The sequence below is a fragment of the Polyodon spathula genome, chromosome 28 (genome assembly GCF_017654505.1).
Source record: "Polyodon spathula isolate WHYD16114869_AA chromosome 28, ASM1765450v1, whole genome shotgun sequence".
Lineage (NCBI taxonomy): Eukaryota > Metazoa > Chordata > Actinopteri > Acipenseriformes > Polyodontidae > Polyodon > Polyodon spathula.
Genome location: NC_054561.1, coordinates 6,955,322 through 6,975,521, shown reverse-complemented (window position 1 = coordinate 6,975,521; position 20,200 = coordinate 6,955,322). Strand labels below are relative to the sequence as shown.

Below are 20,200 nucleotides of genomic sequence, written 5' to 3'. Positions count from 1 at the left end.
AGCTATATGTGTGTGTGTGTGTGTGTGTGTGTCTGTGTGTCTCATGTATATTTTTAGTGCTCCTTTTAACCTCTCCTTAACCGACCAGGTACCAACAACTCTGAGTCCAAGAAAACCAAAAAGAAGAAACCTCACCTGGGCCTGAGCAGTGGCAGTGGCAGCGGCAGCGGCAGCTCGCAGCAGGGGCTGGGGAGCTCTTCCACCAAGAAGAAGAAGCCCAAGCTGCTGGCACCACCTACCCCCAGCATCTACAACGACATCAACTAGCGTCCCGCCCCCGGCATCTACAATGACATCAACTAGCGTCCCGCCCCCCGCATCTACAACGACATCAACTAGCGCCCCGCCCCCCGCATCTACAACGACATCAACTAGCGCCCCGCCCCCCGCATCTACAACGACATCAACTAGCGCCCCGCCCCCCGCATCTACAACGACATCAACTAGCGCCCCGCCCCCCGCATCTACAACGACATCAACTAGCGCCCCGCCCCCCGCATCTACAACGACATCAACTAGCGCCCCGCCCCCCGCATCTACAACGACATCAACTAGCGCCCCGCCCCCCGCATCTACAACGACATCAACTAGCGCCCCGCCCCCCGCATCTACAACGACATCAACTAGCGCCCCGCCCCCCGCATCTACAACGACATCAACTAGCGCCCCGCCCCCCGCATCTACAACGACATCAACTAGCGCCCCGCCCCCCGCATCTACAACGACATCAACTAGCGCCCCGCCCCCCGCATCTACAACGACATCAACTAGCGCCCCGCCCCCCGCATCTCCAACGACATCAACTAGCGCCCCGCCCCCCGCATCTCCAACGACATCAACTAGCGCCCCGCCCCCCGCATCTCCAACGACATCAACTAGCGCCCCGCCCCCCGCATCTCCAACGACATCAACTAGCGCCCCGCCCCCCGCATCTCCAACGACATCAACTAGCGCCCCGCCCCCCGCATCTCCAACGACATCAACTAGCGCCCCGCCCCCCGCATCTACAACGACATCTAGTCCCCTTCCCGCCTGTCCATACTCCAGACTCTCCACGCAGCACCACCTTGCTGCTCCTGCTGACATGTGAAAGAAGAGACGATGAGAGAGCGAGATGGCGGCACCTGCTGCCTGATCTGTGTGGGGCAGTGCTGCAGCTAAACAACCCCCACTTCCCTGCACTGGCCGTGGTTTGTGCTTATTTCCTATTTATTCTCAGTTCGAGGCATTTCACTGGGTATTTAAGTCATGAACGCAGATTTGCAGGCCGACAACACTATTATTATTTCTAGCAAAATGCCAAAATTAATTGAATGAATGAATAATAATATTAATAATAACAAGTTATAATAATACCTCTTCTTCAGAGTGGATTCTAGTGGTGACGCACATTACCGTTCTAGGCTTGATGGAGATATTCATCAGCCTTTTCTGGATCATTAGGTTGAGTAAGATTGTGTGTGTGTGTGTGTGTGTGTGTGTGTGTGTGTGTGTGTGTGTGTGTATGTGTGTGTGTGTGTGTGTATATATATATATATATATATATATATATATATATATATATATATATATATATATATAGATATATATATATATATAATAAACTATTTTATACTGACGTACCTTGTTGTCCAGTTCGCCTGTCTCGGACTGCAAGTCAAGTTGTTCTTTTCTACTAGGGATAGTACTTCATCTTGACATTCCTGGATAAACTTCCTGGATAAAATCTAGGGCTCTACTTTTTTTTTTATGTTTAATTAAATAAACCCTTAACGGCGCAGCCCTGTGAAAGAGTGAAGACACACCAAGGCAATTTCATCTCTCCCCTTCAGATTTCTCTGTCTTCTAACAGTACAGCCAACATAAGTAACTTTAAGCACCCAATCACAAGAGTTACAGCTGTACTGAAGAAACGTTGCATATAAAACATTTCAAAGAGCAGTCTTTGTCTTGCCTGTCACAATAATGGGGTTGGATTAATAATCTGTTATCGGGATATTATTGATTGATTGTCTAATCTTGATTGGTTTATTGTACTGAAATTATTTGTAATTGTGTTCCTGACAGTCGAGTTAAAAAGGACTAGCTCCACAGCTGCCTTGATTATCTATAAAACGATGCGGGGTATTAAGTAATCTTCGTAATTAAACTGGGCATTGGACAACCTACTTTAATTCCACCCCCCTCCCTATTGTGGGAGAACAATGGTCTGGCTTTATTTTTAAGTAAGTATTGGACAAAAAGCAGACAAAGTGTGCAAGAGACGAAGAACGAATTGTAATTACTGAATTACCCAAAGTCAAAACCTGAATGGTTGTATCCTGATAATTTTTAGCTGACAATTGATAATTTTAATATTTCATTATTGTCCAAACCTAATAATAGTAAGCTCTCTAACCAGTATTCTTTAGGTTTTGAGCATTAATCATGATTAATACCCAAACTTAATGAATATAAAATACAAGGTTACATTACTAACCCAGCGTTTTATTTCAGTTTCTCTTCCATACTGCTGTATTCTGGTGATTCTTGTATTTGTATTTTAGAGCTGCAGGTCAACACAAAATTCTAATTATTGCATGCAGCTACTTTTATTATAGCGAAGACAAGTGGTGCTGTCTAATGCCTGTTTTGTAGTCCATTCCAAGACTTTGTTCCAACCATGAGCCTTATTGCAGCCCAGAGCTTACTTCGTAACAAAAGTCCCAGATTGGAATGGATTTACAAAGCAAGTACCTTTGACAATTTCTCAGGAAAATCTGAAGAAGGCCAAAATGAAATATTCTATAACACCCCCTTTAATTAAAGTGTATCAGACCCATACTTCCATGCCCATTCTCCACCCTCATGCTGCCTCACAGACCACCCCCCCCACCGCACACTGCTGAGAACCGGTTGGCTTCATCTGTGCGAGGTATTGGAAGAACTTAGGCAGTGTAGTAGATGAGGGAACTTGCATGAGTCCTTGACAGAAATAGTATACTGAGTTATGACTGTCGGTTTGCTACTTTGCAGTGCACGAACACATATTCCTCTTTAATTGAAAGCTTTGATCTGTCTGGAGGGTGGTGTGTCCCTGTGAAGCTGCTGCATTGTTTTTGATGGAACCCCTTATCTCGATGGTGCTAGATGGCAAAATGAGCCTTTTTATGATATATATTTTTGTTTGTTTGTGCCATTCAATAATGGCACTGCCTTGACAATGAAAGGTATACCAGGCACCCTTGAGTGTGTCTGACCTACAGTACACTACCTAAACATGCCTGTGTGTTTTCTGGGAACCTTTGACACCATCCTCTAACTAACGGAATAGCATTACAGTAGTAATGCGCTTCAAAAATTACTTCTCTTCAGTGAAGGATTGGCATCCACCAGGTATTCGCTGATCGCAAGTACATTATGTGAAGTACACTATGTTGACGTGGAAGTGGGGTCTCATTGGCTGGGTGTTTGCGTGGTTCTGGGTGTAGTTGGGATCGGTGAGCAGCCATACCCGAGAACTGTGGATTTGTAACGTATTGAGTCTTGTTAATGACTGAAGTTGAGATTTTCTTTATTGTTTGCATTGGGACTGTTTAAGTTGGTTGTCTTGTGACAAATCGTACCCTTTTGCATAAACCTGAACACTTTGCCCTGCCTGTCCAGGGAAGGTATTGCTGGTACCAATTTTCTTGTTGAATTTCATCAGCAGATACAGCTTTGTGGGGATTGTTTTTTGTTTCCCGTTTCTGCTGTGGCAGTGCTAGGTCACTCCTCATTCGCAGGATCATGTATAGTTCAGTAGTAAGACTGGTGAGGATGATTGTAGGAGAGCTGTGTGGCAGGCAGGCAGGATTGGGTTGGTCGTGGGGTAAACTGCCTGCTAGAATTGCAGCCTGGATGTGATTGACTGGTGGGCACGAAGTGAATATAAAATTCATCGCATACAGTCTCCCATGAGCTTGTTGTTCATGGTGAGCACCATTCACTGTGACTGACCTATTGCTTGCATTGTCAACCTCTTAATTATACACTGTATACATACTTGCAACATGTCCACGACAGCATCGAGCTACTGGCAGAATGATGCAGAACCCCAAGCAGTGCGACTACAATTAATCAAGTGACCATGAATAAATATGTACATGGAATTTGAATAAATTAGTACAAATTTGAAAATGACTTCAGGAGGTCTCGAGAGACTGTGTTGCACTCCGTGAAGTTCTCTCTACAAGTGTGAGTAAAGGGTTTGTGGTGACTCAGAACAATTCCACCCAAACCATTTCCCTGCAGTTCACAGATCCAGTCGCTAGGTTTACCCAGGTGACGAGGTGAAGTACCAGTGGTAACGATAACAACAAAAAAAGAGATTCACCATTTAAAGTATTACCCTAGATACATAAGGAAATAATGGCTGGCTTTTTTTTTTTTTTTTTTTTTTTTTTGGGGGGGACCAATCTGTATACATAAGTAATGTTTATCTTTTCTTTTTATGAAACTTGTGAAGCTTAAATTATGGTTACCTATTTTTTAGTATGCGTTTTTTAGTAAGAGAAAAAAGAAAATAACTGATACTGTCGCCTCCTTTTAATGTTTTGAATTTCTGAGAAGAAATTGGTCTGTGTGTGTGGAAGCATGGTGTTCTTCGACACTAGAACCGTTGCACTTTACGCGTGTGTGTGTGTGCGTGTGTGTTGGATAATGGAAATAAAAATCAAGAAATACAAATAATTAGAGTGGTGTAGACATGCTCAGCCCTGTTTTGAGGTGTACAGGGCTCTGGTTTGCCAAGCACCTCTAAAACTGTGCAAAAGAAGATTCTTCATCTGGACATTCTCAACAAAAGACTTGAATTCAGGAATTTCTGCGGCTGAAGCCTTAGCATTCAACCCTTTTTGTTTTTTTGTGTATTATTGTTTTTTTTTCAAGTCGTACCTTTTACCTCCAAGGACTCCAGAATCTGCAGTAAATTGCTGTGTAGCAGAAAAGCTGTGTTTCCAGCTTCTGTAGCGTTAATCGTATAAAAATAATTGTCCAAATCCTGTGTTTTGATCGTTCGGTATCCTGTAACTTTTTTACTAAACTCCTTTCTGTTGATCTTTCCAGGAATTCTGTGTCCCCCCCCCCCCCCCCCCCCCCCCCCCCCCCCCCGTGTCTTTTGGCAGCCATTACGTTTAGATGCACAGGGAATTGATCCTTTTCGTAATTGATTGTTCTGAACCTGAAAACAAATTTGCAGAGTTTACATGCCAAACTGAGTCTGAGGAATCAATGCTGAGCCTATGCACTTGAATGTCATTAAACCCCCCCCCCACGATTCCAGCTCAATACTGGTTTAATGCAGAATATTTATAGAATTTGGGAATCAATTTTTCAAACAGGTTACTTGAATCTGATTTAGATTGTGAATATAACAGAGGTATGTGTGTAGCAGAATGCTGGTTTGAATAACCTGGGCACTGCTTTCCCTAGACACTGTATTTCCAATAGAATCCCTTTTGAAATATGTAGCTAAAACAGTACATTTCAAGATATCTGCAACCCAACCTTGTCCTTAGACAACAAACAGTTTCATACCTATAGAGATGGTTTGATGATGGAAACTCAGACTAGTCAAAAAATGTTTGTTTCCTGGACAACCTGTTTGGTATTTGAGGTGAACCTACACTAAAAGCGCTTCCTCATACCTGTACAGTAGTGACAGATTAAACAAGAGAATCAATTGCACTGGGTGGAATTTATAAAACGATGTGTGACTCTTTGTTCAGTTGGTGGTTATGACGTGGTTTGTGCAGGTCTGCATTGCAAAAGCGAACACCACACAGAATAGGAAGGAAATATGCAGGGATTCCTGTGTGGTTCACCTGGAATTGAAATTTAAGTAAATGGCTCTTATTTAATTTAGTCAAAATGATTAGAAACCCGGGATGGTTTGAATATGTTATTGCTTGCTCTCTTTATCTAGTAGCAGGATTAAGCACTAGCCAATCATTTTCACAAAGCATTACAGAATGAGATTTTTTTGTTTGTTTGTTTTTTTTTACACCATTAACAGAAGTCAAGTGCACAGGTTCAACAATTAACGAGAGAAAAAATGAAAATTGAGGACGTTTTATTTTCATGTTCAAACCAATTGACAACTTCAGCTAAACAAATTCATTTCAGGCTGCTTTTACAGACAAATATATAATTTTCATTTGGTGGCAAGGTATATTTGTCTTCAGTGTGTTTTTTATTGCAAATGTACAATTCTGTACAGGGTGTCCAAGTGAACACAATTTATTTTGACCTTTTTTCCTTGTGTAGCATTTTTCACTTATTCACCATGAAGCTGGAAACACAGGTTTGGTTTGCAGGAGAAACAGAATCCAATGTGTCTCTTGAGGGTTTCTGTCATGTGTTACTGTAATGTTTGCAGTACAGTAGGAATGCACATGAAGTTATGTCCAGTTTTGAATACTGTGGTCTTTTAAACAAAGCAAAACACAGGTTTTATTTTATGTATACATATTTCATAATTTACAGCTTGCTAACTCCTGTGCATTTCTGTATTCCCATCGTGAACTGTGGCTGCCTTTTGGTGTAAATAAAACGCATCTCTCAACTCAGAATATTAGTATTGTATTGGTTTATTTACTTTTGTATGAAATGAAGGAACGGTGAGCAAACCAGGTTTACAGTCATTTCTGCTGAGAAAGCATGTACGTCAATGGGGAACAACTGGTTGATTCAGTGAAAGGGCATTCATCACAATCTGAAAACACTGTTTACAAACAGTTGTATTTAACCTAGAGTAATACCAGATACAGTTTATAATAAAATCATTGTTTACTATAATGTGTTTCTTTCAAAAACTGTGTGTGTGAGCCAGTGTCAAATACAGTTTTACAGAACAGAGTTGCAGACAAGCATTAATGATTACACTCTGTGAAGGGCATATTGTCCACTGGACAGAATTATAAAAACAATAACTGGAAATCAAATACTCTTTCACATAGTGAGGTTACGAAAATAGTTCTATACAAATTTCAATGTAACCCTAATTGCATAATGTGTGGATATTTTAGTATGTTATTTAATGACTACAGGGTGCATAGAGAATGCAAGGAGTCCTGTATTGCTACTGGGTTTGAGTTTTGTATTCAGATGCAACAAATCAAAAGGGTAATCGATTCTCAGTGCATTTAAACATAGAAAAGGATGGCAAGTGTCATTTTAGAGATGCCTTGAATCCCAGCACTAAGAATCGGTGTGCTAAACATTCAATGCAAGGATCAGACAATCCAAGATCAAGCAGTACATTACTATGTCACAGGAAAATTCAAATAACTGAATGCCTGTTACAAAATAGTAAACCAGTTGTTTTTTTTATTATTATTCCTCACGCCATTTTTGAATATCAAAATAAACACCAAATGTCAATGCATTTTTTATCTGTCAAAACAACGGTCACATGCTATATGATTATATCATATGCATACATTTACAAATTTAGTATGGTTACATAGGCTTGACCAGTCTTGGACAAAGTACTATGACTGACATACAAGTGAAATGGTATTTTCTTTCGCCTTGATCCATCAGAGACTGGGTTGCTCCTAGAACTATAAAATAACCCAACAAAACACAGAACCCTAAGTAAGCAATTGCCTTCTGTAACAAATACAAAAGTCTCTCTACCTTTGTACAGGAATGGGCAAGCAGTAGCCAATATTTATTTATGCTTTTTTTTTTCCTTCTACTGCTTGGTCGAACCATTTCTAGAGAAATATGACACTTCCTTCCAGAGCTTTGTGGAGTGATTCTTTATTCGAATATTTCTAATGATGCTGTTGTCGTCTTTCTTGCCTGTTTGACATTCCAGCAGCCAGCCTGACTCGTTTTCTTCCCAGTTACAACAGAAAACAATCCGTCAAGTTTAGAATAACCAAGGAACTGCAAAGAGGCGTGAGAAGCAAGGTGGCAAGATACCTTTTATACTGAGCTGTTGCAGGCATTGCTACTGAATACATCTTAATATCATTAGGATCAATCATTTTTGTTTGCAGAGGTGAGTTGGCACACTTTGGGGTTTCTAAAAAGGTGCATTGTGAACTGAACTGACTGTTTGTTTTATTACATAAAATGAAATTAACTTTTCCCCTTAACCTAAAGCAGGTAGCAGTCCATGTCATTTTATTTATTTGGTCCACCTTTCTCTTGTCTTTTTATGATGTTTGCAGTTATAGGGAGTGGTTCTAGGTTTTGATGCTCAAAGTATTTAGTTTTCAGCAGGCTTTGAACTTGTCTGGAGACTCCTACCTGCATTAGCATTTTTAATTCACAAGTGATTATGACCATTCAACCTTGCCAGCGCACCTAATCTACATAGTGGATGAGTAGGGATGTAGTCTGTCCAGCCCAGGCAGTTATAATTTTACAGACAAGCTCACAGATGCAGGGAAAATGAGAACTCAACATTAGAGTACATAACTGGCCAGCATATTTGCCATCATAAAAAAGGCAAAGGGTAAAGTGAAAAAAATAAATAAAATGCTTTTAAAATCCTTGTGGCTCCTCTGTGCTTTAGTGCTCCAGACAGAGAAGGGGTTGGCTGCAGGCAGGCATAGTGTGGACTTGCTTCCCACCAAACACACACAATGCACACTAATCCTCACCCTGTGCTAGGGCTGCCTAGTGTTTCAGGCTATCGGCTGTCAGCCACTTCCTCTGAAAACAGTCAGTTTGTGAATTGAGCAAAGCAGGAGTTCAACCCAGCACTGAACACTGTGGTACACCTCTGTTTTTGATTCATCAACCGGGTACATGAAGCTGCTTTCCTGCTGCCAAAATACAGTAGCAATGAGGGCAAGATCTTTGTCCGTAACCCCACCTCTGACCTTGTCATGTTTCTTTGTGGATGAAGCTGGGGGCAGAGGGGGAACAGGTGCTGGGTGAGCACAGTCCTTATTGAAGAGGGCTTCTGTAAAGTGGTTCTCTGAGGTTTTATGCAGCCAGACAGCTGGAGTTGCTGAATTCCAGCTGAGTTTCACTTTTTTTTTTTTTTTTTTTTTTTTTTTATCACAACTCGATAAGCAGCTCTCATGCAACAGATAAACCTTTGTTCATCTATGGTGGCCTCAGCAGAAAATAAATGCTGCAGTTCAAGCTCTTGTGTAAACTAAGAATAAAAATGAAGATAGAATCTATACAGTGGTCCTGATTGCACGACTACTAAAATATTTCTGTAGAAGCAGTACTTCAAATAATAATAAAACAAAAGGTTGCAGGCAAATTAAAGCTATGTATAATGGATTTGGGTGCATTTAAAGCAATAGGTAGCATGACTATGCAAAGCAATACATTCTATAAAAACTACAAAGAAACAAATTCCCTGACAAGGCGTCCAGCAAAGTAAGCCTGCGAACCTGCCCCAGTTTTAAATAAGACAGCAAGCCTGTGTGTCTCCTACTCCAGACTGCTCACACCATCCAGCTTTAGACTCAGCTGCAAGGTTTAAAACTTTTAAACAGAAAATGAAAAATCCTAAAAGGTACAGTATCGTACAGTATTTACTGAACAATTAACTAAAACTTCTGGAGATCTTGCATTGGTTTTTCACAAAGTTTCATCATTTATAGTGATGCATTGTAAACCACAGTACTTGAATACTGCATGCAAAAATCACTATCAAATTTAAAAGAATCCAAAGAAAAACAAAGATGACTACTTTAAATCAAGTCCACAACAGGATAGTGGCAACCAGCCATTTACACAGGTGGTTTAAATAGAAATGTACATCCTGAACAGATGAGGTTGCACGCTTTGCTTGTTTGGAAGGGCTGCTGTAATCAGGGCTTTGTGAGCTGGTGTGATCCTGAGCACAAGAAGTAATTAGGTGCAGGGATGAAGCAGCTTAGTCTTTTAAGCTAGACCTCTGTCTCTAAAATCAGCATTCAGGAATATAAACAGTAAAGGTGCAAGACTGGCTACCTATATTCCAAACGTCCATTAATATGGGCTCTGATTTTAGGGCTTTACCTGGTTTCCCTCAAGTAAGGGCTGTATCTGTTCCCAAAGTATGATCCAATAGAATTTGGTTTCCCTATATTCCTATATTCTATGAGCATCCAAAGTTTTTAACCTGTAGAAAACGATGCAGAAGTCCAAGAATATACAATAGTCATACAAAACACCAAAAGTGGCACAGTACAAAGCAGTAATATTATACGAAACATTTTGACTGCAAGTCTTTCTCACTGTCTTCAGTTGAAATGTTTCTCATTAAATTTTATACATTTCTTTTAGTTGCGATTATATAGTTTTATAACAGAAAGCTTAAAACACAACTTTTAACGAAACTGTTAGTTGCTTCTGCAGGGCCCACTAAAATCCAAATTATTTAGAAGAAAAACAACATACAAGTATTACATTTTAACCTTGATACTGAATATACCAAAACTCCTTGAGCCACAAAGCAGCGCTGAACTGGGTGATGCTGAAAAGTTCCCATTGCAAGAATGACTCTCTGCGATGCAGGTCTGCCCTTGCTGCCGTTTCTAATGGTAAAACCCATCTTGCAGTATTCTGTAGCTTATTAAATGTGTCACAAATGTTTACAACCCATACATCACACCAGCCCGTGGCAGTTACCACATAGTACATCTCAAAAGCAATATTGTTTTCCTTTTTCCCCACCTTCTAAAAAAAGGTTCAACACATTTCATTTTGAAGAATTTAAAAAGGTAGGTCAATGCACACACTCAACCCCCCAACGGTCCTTGTAGCTTATTAATCCATGCTGTTATTGTGAACACAATATATATTTTTTTTTTTTTAGGTTTTGTATTTAAGCAACTAAGTTAAGTTACCATTTTTAGCATTGACAGTGTTCTTATATGCACTGAAACTTGGTCTGATTTAAGTGATTAACAAAATTTAGAACTAATTTAAATAAACCCAAAATAGAACCTGTGTTTCCAAATTCCAATGTAACTGCTTGAACCCACAACTAGATGCTCTCCAGCCCAATTTTCAACATTTTCACATTTTAAAATTGCCTGTGCATTACAATTATTATGGTGGCGGCAGTTTGCATGCGATTTGCCGACAGGGGAAACAAACCTGCTTGAATGATCATTTCCAGGGTGGTATTGTAGACACTACATGAAGCCCTCCACAGCACTATTCTTAGGGTTGAGGGAGAAAAACAATTACCACTAGCAGTTTAAGCCATTTTGTGTTTTACCAAGACCTCAGCTGGTATTCACATGCAACCTGGGCTCATTATTACAAAAATGTGTGTGTGTTCACTGTTCTTTAATCCTCATCCTGAACAGCGTTTGAGCCCGTGTGCCATCCTGACCCACAAGCTTTTCATTTCAGCCACAGCTAATTCGACAAAGCTACAGCAACAATCTCTTTCTACCCCCCCCTGCCCTCGTTATCCACTACGTTCTTCAAAGAGAACTCCTGCATGAGCGGTCCAACAGTAACGGAGAGCCACAGAGTTAACCAACAAAACATGAAAGCGGACCTTCATGGGCCAGTCATATATAGTGCCATTAACGGGAGAGCTTTAAAGCCAATAAAAAGACGTAACCCCCCCCCCCCCCCCAAACCAACTCCCGGCTCAGTTTAGTTGGTGTTTTTTTTTTTTTATCGTCCGTACATCCCAAAGACGAGAAAGCTGAAGAAAACAGTGACTCCCACTAATGAGACAGTGGCCGGTGCGGTGAAGAACTGCCGGTAGTTGATGCGGAAATACCAGACCACGGCGAGCATGACCACGAACATGGGGATCATGAGGCTGCCGACATTGAGGGTCACGCCGCTGTGCTCCACGGCCGTGCTGGGCTCAGGGGCTGGCTCACGGTGGGGCTGGGAGATGTGACAGTGAATCACACAGTTATCGGTGATGTTGAGGGACAGCAGGGTCCGTGCTTGATCCTGCAGGAGCTGTCCCTGGTAAATGAACTTGATCTGCTGCTCTTGTCCTGAGAAATACTTGCTAGACAGAAAGAGAGAAGAAAATGCAGATTGTTAAACTGAAAATGAATCGCCCTGCACTGTGCTTTTATAAGGTGGGTGACTGGCACCTCTACTTCTCCTCTCCTTATTCTTACCGCTTCAGAAACCCGATGGTGTCGTCAGGCTTTACTAAGGCAAGCTCCTCCGTGTCGTTCAGGAACTTGAGCCTCACTCTGATCTGCCTGTCCCGGGAGAGGCTGCTGTCCACGCTGGAGCTGGTGTTGGTGCTGGTCTCCTCGGGTTGCTCTCCCACCAGACTGGGCTCGCTGGCGGAGGCGCTCCTTTTGCGCAGCCCCTGGATGTTCAGCAGCTGGTCAACGCTGGGCTCAGACGCCTCCTCGTTGGGGATCTGCTCTGACCCAGTCTCTGAATCCCCCTCCTCCTCTGGCTTGTCCTCTGCACTCTGCAGGATGGGCTGGGGCTCAGTTGGGTCGGAACTGGAGGAGCCCCCCGTGTATCTCTCTCGGCCCCCCAGCCCCACCAGAGTGGAGTGGGCTCCTGTACTCACAATGGTCCCCAGGATCTGGTCTCCGCGATCGGCTACGTAGGTAGAGATCCAGGCCAGTACCAGAGCTAGGCCGAGCAGTACCACTCCCCCAGCGATGATCACCTCGTCACCCACCCCCTCCATAAACGTCATCATAGACGGCTGCATCAAACCGGGCTCAGCTCTGCAGACGAAAAGAAAAACAATCTTCAAGTACAGGAAAGTAAACCCACAAACTCAGGTTTCCAATACTCTCAATCGCTCATGCTAATGATTAATATCAGACAGACGGACATAGCTTTCAGTCAATAGAGATTCAGTGCTGTGAAAACAGCACCTTCTTAGATTTCTAGTTTGCGTGTCAGAGTGCAGGGGATATACATAGAATACACAGCTGGCTTGAAGGCTAAATGGGAGAGCGAAAGATGTGTTTACAGTAGTCCTGCTGTTAAAGATGTTGCAATGTGTCCAATACACAGTGCTCTGGTAAACAAGTCCTGTCATGAGGTCAAGTACAATTATTCCTGTGCGTGCAGTAAGTGGGCTCAAGGTTCTTAGTTTGTGTTCTAAGAGGGTCACACAGCACACCACCAATCACATGCATTTCGTCACAGAAACTAGGGCCACAGGCACCTTTTCATGATTCTTGGCAATTTTTTTGTTGTTGCTCCAATTGAGAATATTATCCCCCTCCCCAATAACATTAAAATAACATTTCTAAGATACACAGAGCAAACTGTTAGCTTTGGCTTCCCAGCTACTGTAACAGAAAGCACTGTCTCATTGCACTCTGCTGCTAATCACTCACTCATCGAGCGCTCACTGAAATGAACCTAAAGTATCAACCTCTTTGGCAAGCAAGTGTATTTTTGAAATTGTCACTTCTAAAATCTCTGCACATGCCATACAACTTAATAGGATTTCTACACTGAAACGGATTGCACCGAACGCATTTTACATGAACTTCGCTGACGTTTCAGTTACTTACTGTATCCTGTCAACACGCTGTATGGAAACAGAATAAAATCCAGCTCCTGTTAATAATGATTCCATCAGAACACAGTTCTGCACACCCACTTGCCTTCCTCCCAGTCCTCTTAAATCTGCTCTGAACCGATCGTGCCTCTCACCGAGTTACTGTATCCAGGCTGTATATTCTTCTTGTAATTATTCACATACAGTACTCTGGTTTCTTGATAGGTCTAAGTTAAGGCACACGCAATTAGCAAATTCAGATTATTACGGTATTTGAGAAATTGAAGATTGACTCCAGCACTAGCCCTGACCTTCCCTTTTTTAGGTGTAATGTTTAATATTAACATACACTAATATTAAAAAAAAAAAAAAAAAAAAAAAGTTTTCATCTGTGACTACTGACAGTAATATTGCACAGATTCTGATGTTAAAACTCAATAAATCAGTGAGACTAATCCTTTTTAAAATAAAAAATTATTCCTCCTTTGAATCCACTTTATTACTATTTCCAAAATATATTTCAACACATTTTAAAGAGATAGCAAACAATGTTGAAGAAAAGAAAAAAAAATAGCAGTGATTTTGAATCTGTGCGTTTCTGGCTTGATGTCTGTGAAAATGTTCTTTCGGGAGCAGAGGGTGTGTTTGAAACCAAGACTGCTTCTCCTCCCTGTGACTAGTATCATGGTCATATTTTAGTTATGTGCATGGGTGACTGCTATTCCTTGGGCTGCATCTTCTGGAACATGATTCTTGTAATTGGTCTGTACAATTAGTTTTATAAAAAATTTTTTCAATTTAGATGTCATGTGTTTTTTTGTTTTGTTTTTTACAAGCAGTGCGTCCGTTGATTCTTTCTACTATACCTCTGTCCTCCCGTTCCACAGCGTTTGTGGCACGCACATGTTACGTGACCAAGCTAAAGAGCTTTCATTGGGCAAAATGAAATCAAACTAAACAGTCTGTATTGTGGGTTGTGAGGATCTCCGTTTATTTTTTTGAATTTAATATTTTTATAATTAAAGTCTATGGTGTAGAAATAATTACCATTCAATACTGATCCACTGCCATCTTGCCTAGCAGAGCATTCGGCTTACTATTTGCCTTTCGCGCATGTGAGATAGTATAGGAGTATCTACTGAGCTAAACAACCACACAGATACGAAAAGGCCAGCCCTAAATCTGCTTTGCATTCATACATATGTAAAGGCAGGCCCTGGGCCGCATCGAAACAGTGGCCTAAATCTGGGCTGTCCCTGGGCCACCTTAAATTGCAAGTGTGAACGGGGTCTATAAGAATCCCGATCACACAAGCAGTTGATGGTGTCCATGTCGTTTAATGATTTGGTTCCACCACCCTTGAAATCATTCTGAATGGACAACAGTGTGGCTGAAGCTGTACTCGACACAGCCAGTGCCTCCTCACTGGCACTGCTTCCCAGTAACCATGAGTTACTAATTGCACATTCATGCTGCTCTGACTTGCTGTAAAAGTGACGTTCTCGTGTGGCAGCTCTGCGAGGAAGACTGGTTAATACAGGCATGTGCGATCTTGAAATGCATGCATCTTCATGTGTTGTAAAGATTTTTTTTGCTATTCGAATACACAAGTCCTCAAATAAGCTGATGAGCTGTTCCAGTATAACGACTCTTGGGCTTCAGCTAGCCTACATATCTACTGCACAGCAAGCAACTGGAACTGAAGAGAAGCTTCTGAACTCGCATGAAAATACCCTCACTCGAGCGTATACAAAAAATAACTGGATTTGAGTCATTTCAAACAGAACCACTCAGAATGATTTCAAATATCACAAAACAGTAAGAAGATAGTGACAAAAAATTGAATAAATGAAGCTACATCAAATAAAATGGATTTATATGGTACAGATTATTCAATTCTGGCTATAATATTGTTACCAAACAAAGTACAGAGTGACAGAAAATACTGAATAACCTGTGGTGGAGACACTAGTGCAGTAATACTGACAGAAATGCAATGTTAGAATACTGTAGCGATGGGAATCATCAGAAATAACCAGACGTTTCCCATCTATATGATCAATGAATCCTATTTTTCAGAGTGAATCTCACTAGGTAAATCCATTCTTTATTTCCCTTTTGTTCTTTTCCCTTAACAGGTATGCATGGAAACTCAAGAGTTAAACTACATTTATATCAATCAAGCTGCTGCCACAAGTAATAAAGCATTGCATTCACTCTGTAAACAGGTTTATTTAAAACTCACAGTGGAGGGGAGTCACAGTTTAAATATTGCATGATTTCTCAAGTTAGGAAGCAAAAATAAAGACATGAAAACCACACAGGCCAGTTAGTTTGCGCAACAGAGAAAATACAGAAACATCTCCATATGAGGTCAACAGAACTCAGAATGATCAAACACACCACAGAATGTAACGGGGAAAAAAAAAACCTCAGTTAAATGTATGAATATTTATTAATCTATGACATTCCCCTGGTGCTGTATTTGGAGCTGCATACTGTACCTCACATGGCTACCTTCCCAGCAACACTGCTTTGTGTGCATGTTAGACTAAACCTCTTTTGCAAGTGATTGTTTTATGATGAGAAATGTCAGAATCTAATGAAAAAAAGAAAAAACAGATGCCATCTTGCTTTTTAATAATGTAATTGGTACAACTAAATTATATTACTAAGTGTTGTATTTGAAAGCTTTGGTGACATTTTTGTGCTTTGGAATAATTCATTGTTGAAAAAACTACCTGCAGCTCTAGTTCTATGTACTAAACAGTGATTTAATGGTAATGTCACAATATAATACGCATTGCGATATCACTGACGTGATGGTCCTGGTGGGTTACTTGTAGGATGTGTAAAAGATGCAAATGTAACAAGTTAGGGAGAAGAGCATGTATCATACCAATTACAAAACTATTTTTATTTATAGAAGGTTGTATGGTGCAGTAGTTAAAGAAACAGGCTTGTAACGAGGAGGTCCTCGGTTCAAATCCCAGCTCAGCCACTGACTGACTCACTGTGTGACCCCGAGCAAGTCACTTAACCTCCTTGTTAACCATCTTTTGGGTGAGATGCTCCTGTAAGTGACTGCAGCTGATGCACAGTTCACACACCCTAGTCTCGTATCTTGTAAAGCGTTTTGTGATGGTGGTCCACTATGAAAGGCGCTATATCAAAAGTAGAAAAACGTGGTTATCTGCAATGAGCCACGCTGTGCTTCTGGTCAACGACCACCATACCAGTCTGACAAACATACGTGTACATGGCCTGTTATCATTGATAGGCAACCCAGCAGAGGGTTAACAACTGTATCTTTCAACTGACTCAAACAGCTAAACTGGTAATTACAATTTACAATAGACGACTCTGAACTGCTCTCCCGCATTGAGACTGTTTATACCCATTGTATAAATTGCTGCCTCGACAGCTTTGCATTGGTTCCCTTGCCACTCGATTTCATTGCAGTAATTAGCTTGCAATTTACATCTTACAAAAATGAGAATCTATACAATGTAGCTATAAAATCTCGACTAAATGAGTTATTTGCACTACAGTCGTCATTACTGCTGGTTTAATGTGTAATGGTCCAGTAAATAAAGCTCACATTTACTCCAAACACTCATCAGGGTGAAAGATAGTCCTGTACTGCCAGTAATAGATGCTAACGTTCACCTTGATGCTTAAAGTGTACAATTTGAGTTGCAAATATAGTAGTCGCAAAGTAAGGGCACTGGCATCTGACTTGCACAAGCACGTTTCAAAAAGGGTGGGTGAGCAGAACCAACCTGGAAATTTGAATTGTGTTTCTCTCTCCGACCTATCCAAGAAGAGATCACACAACCGCACAGGTCACCAAGCGAGTATGAAAAAGGAGATCGACCACCAAGGAAGCCCAATCCCACTCTGAAGCACTCAACCTCCCGTTAAAAGCGACAGCACGATATAGGTGTTGGGTCTGGTTTGATCTTGTCTGGACTAACCGAAGCGAATCGGCGCATCGGGTAAAAATAATTGGTCAATCACAACGGGGTTGCATAAACTACGCAAAAATAAGAAAAATAGATGTTTGTACTGTGCGTCTCCAAACCCATTTCAAATCATGTTTTCATAGATTAAATAATTTACCCTGATTACTAAATCGAATGCAATTGGACCCCGAGATAGAACTTAACGTCTCGAGTCCAGACTGGACTCCAGTACACTAGTAGTCCTCGGAGATGGAAGCAGGTTTCGTGTACTATTAGTAGGACACCCTTGCAATTAAAAAAAAAAAAAAAAAACCAAACCAAAAAACCCGCAGATTTTTAATACGCAAAACAATAGTTGTTTTTTTTAAACAGTTTAAAAAGTACATTACCATTAATATCACTTTCTATGAAATGTATGCTTTGAAATGTACAGAAAACAATTCCAAAACAGAAATCCTGCCGTACACACAAAGGACAGGTAAACGACGACGCTGCTGAGATCGTTGCCTTATTTTAATTATAGTTCAAGTAAAAATGTGTATTCATTTTTTTGTCTCTACTTCGCCCCATTTTTTGTTCCATGCAAATAACGACCTTCGTCCAGGACAGGTTTAGAGAGAAGCCAAACCGTGGCAACCGTTTGTAAATATGATTTCTTATTTGTTCGTACACATGCCTTGGGTTTTATTTAGGATATATGTGCATATATTAATTTTGGTTTACCTTAATTTTCAATCCATTTTGTTTGGCGACACGGCAGCAGTTCCTTTGCCCCACTCCCAGTCCACATACAAACACGAAAAATGCTTACGTCAACACACAGCACATAATGCCGACGTCACACAGACAAAACACGGGACTGCTCAATTATTGCGAAAAAAAAGGACCCCGAGCTGTCAACACAAGTACATGACTTGTGTTATCTAATTATTATTATTATTATTTTTAAAAAAGTGTTAGTCTGCAAATGCAGAATAAGCACAATTTCACATTGTTGTTATTGCTTTGCAATAGTGTAAAACAACAACTGACTGACTTACTGCCACCGTGTGGATGTTTTAATCACTTTTTTAAAAATAAAACCTAAAATGCTGCAATATTTCATCATCATTTACAACAGTACAGAAACAGCGGAAGAAATGGATAAAGGTTTAAATGAACAGTGATTCGTATCTGGCACATTGCCCTGCACAAAAAGATAACTGCGAATTTTCCAATTACTCCGCGTTACAAATGTACTGGATTTGACATGACGCCGTCTTTAAAACTGCACACATTGATCAGATTGAAAACGTTTATCAAAAAATTGTTTGTCGTTTTTTTTTTTCTTTCCTGTGTGTAAAAAAACATTGTGTGCAGAAACATATTTAAATACAAGCTCCTTTTCTGATTGATTGCATAACAACTGATTTCACAGGCTAGAAGGGCCAGAAACTCACCGAGTACACTCGACTCAAGGGATCCACGAGGCTTGACACTGCCATCTAGTGCGAGTCCAGGGAAGTACATTTCAAACCTTTGTGTACAACAGGAACCTATTAGTGCTTTCAAAATCTCACTTACTTACAGCTGAAAATACATTTGTAAAATTATGTTTTTCTCTTAAAAAAACAAAACAAAACAAAAAATACCCAGGAAGTAGTTAAAGACTGAAGTACATGCTTTCTCATAGTTTTCTTCAAGCAGCATAAAATACAAGGTTAGGTTTTAATATATGTACAATAGAAAGTAAACTTAAAGGGCTCTATGTTGGCTGTTTCTCCTCACCCCACTACTTTGCCGCCTACTGGCCAGGAGCCCAGTGCACTCAGGTAGATCACCGGCAGGCTGGCCTTTGTTCTCTGGGGGCTAGGCAGTGGGACCCTCACTAACCCTACCTTCTTCTGAGCTGTTGTGGGGAATCACTGCGGTGAGGGAATAACATTTTACAATTTGAAATTGGGCACACTAAATTACAAAAATAAATACATACTACACAGGGAGAAGTTTGCCTGTTTATTATCCCTAATTATTCACAACTGTCTGCCCTCATGAATATTTGGCATGTTTCATAAAGACACCAGCATGCTGTAGATGGGAGTTCCTGTAATGAGGCCAGTCTAAAAGGACCACTGTAGTAGTTCACCACTGGAGTAGCATATAGAAGCAGGCTGATCAGAGAGCCCATATTATAGAGATTGACAGTACATGAATATAATCCCTGTGGGGTGGAGATTATCCAGCCACTAATCCCCCGTCGATTAGAAGCATGCTGACATGACTGAGTGTGTGCGATTGGTTTTGATCTGTTTATGAGCTCTCATCACACAGGCAGCTGATCGCAATGAAATTAATTCTTCAATTTGCATATTTATTTTCCTGTGATATGGAACAAAACCCACATATATCAATAAAATGGAACTAAGAAGATTATACATGAATACTATAATCTGTTAGGATTGAAACAGAGCATTAGAAAATGCTCCTGAGGAAATATTAGGTTTATTGTTGGAACGGAATTAATTGTGTTTAAAATCCAGGGCATCTGTTACAGTGGTTTATATAAAGATATAATACTTTAATAAATGCGGTACTTCTAACACCATGTGGGGGCAGAGTGCTTCCGGGGGGACAGGTTAGTGATTACACTCTGGTGTACCAGCTGTTCTTAAAGAGATGTTTAAGAGCTCTACTGGGGCCACAGGGGTGCTTTAAACTTTTGAAAGTCACAAGATGTCATGACTGAAGCAGAAAATGGTATACAAATAAGACATAGAATACATTAGTTAAAATAACTGTTATCAAG

At 40.8% G+C, this 20,200-nt stretch overlaps 3 protein-coding genes across 9 annotated transcripts in view; 2 read left to right on the top strand and 1 right to left on the bottom strand.

Annotated features, from left to right (window-relative positions):
- LOC121301980 (ataxin-7-like protein 3) overlaps window positions 1-267 on the top strand; it is a 33,960-nt gene extending 33,693 nt beyond the window's left edge. For all 7 annotated transcript variants that reach the window (XM_041231732.1, XM_041231736.1, XM_041231735.1 and 4 more), the window contains one exon: window positions 89-267. In XM_041231732.1, coding sequence (XP_041087666.1) covers window positions 89-267 — 179 coding nt within the window. The remainder of the gene's footprint in view (window positions 1-88) is intronic.
- On the top strand, window positions 198-1,491 carry LOC121301981 (flocculation protein FLO11-like). Its single transcript, XM_041231737.1, has one exon. It carries the CDS (start codon window positions 290-292, stop codon window positions 1,088-1,090), a length of 801 nt encoding a protein of 266 aa, XP_041087671.1. The 5' UTR covers window positions 198-289; the 3' UTR covers window positions 1,091-1,491.
- A 5,101-nt stretch (window positions 1,492-6,592) lies between these two features.
- On the bottom strand, window positions 6,593-18,246 carry LOC121301884 (transmembrane and ubiquitin-like domain-containing protein 2). The gene is made up of 3 exons (XM_041231573.1): window positions 18,139-18,246; window positions 12,084-12,659; window positions 6,593-11,968 (listed from the first exon to the last, which is right to left on the bottom strand). Exons 2-3 carry the CDS (start codon window positions 12,641-12,643, stop codon window positions 11,617-11,619), a joined length of 912 nt encoding a protein of 303 aa, XP_041087507.1. The 5' UTR covers window positions 12,644-12,659; window positions 18,139-18,246; the 3' UTR covers window positions 6,593-11,616.
- Between the last annotated feature and the right edge of the window lie 1,954 nt (window positions 18,247-20,200).

Excerpts from the sequence above, each read along its gene's own strand:
- LOC121301981 (XM_041231737.1), top strand. The coding sequence starts at position 290 with ATGACATCAACTAGCGTCCCGCCCCCCGCATCTACAACGACATCAACT.
- LOC121301884 (XM_041231573.1), bottom strand. The coding sequence starts at position 12,643 with ATGCAGCCGTCTATGATGACGTTTATGGAGGGGGTGGGTGACGAGGTG. Across the intron at positions 11,969-12,083 it reads ACCATCGGGTTTCTGAAGCG|CAAGTATTTCTCAGGACAAG; the intron begins GTAAGAATAAGG and ends CTTTCTGTCTAG.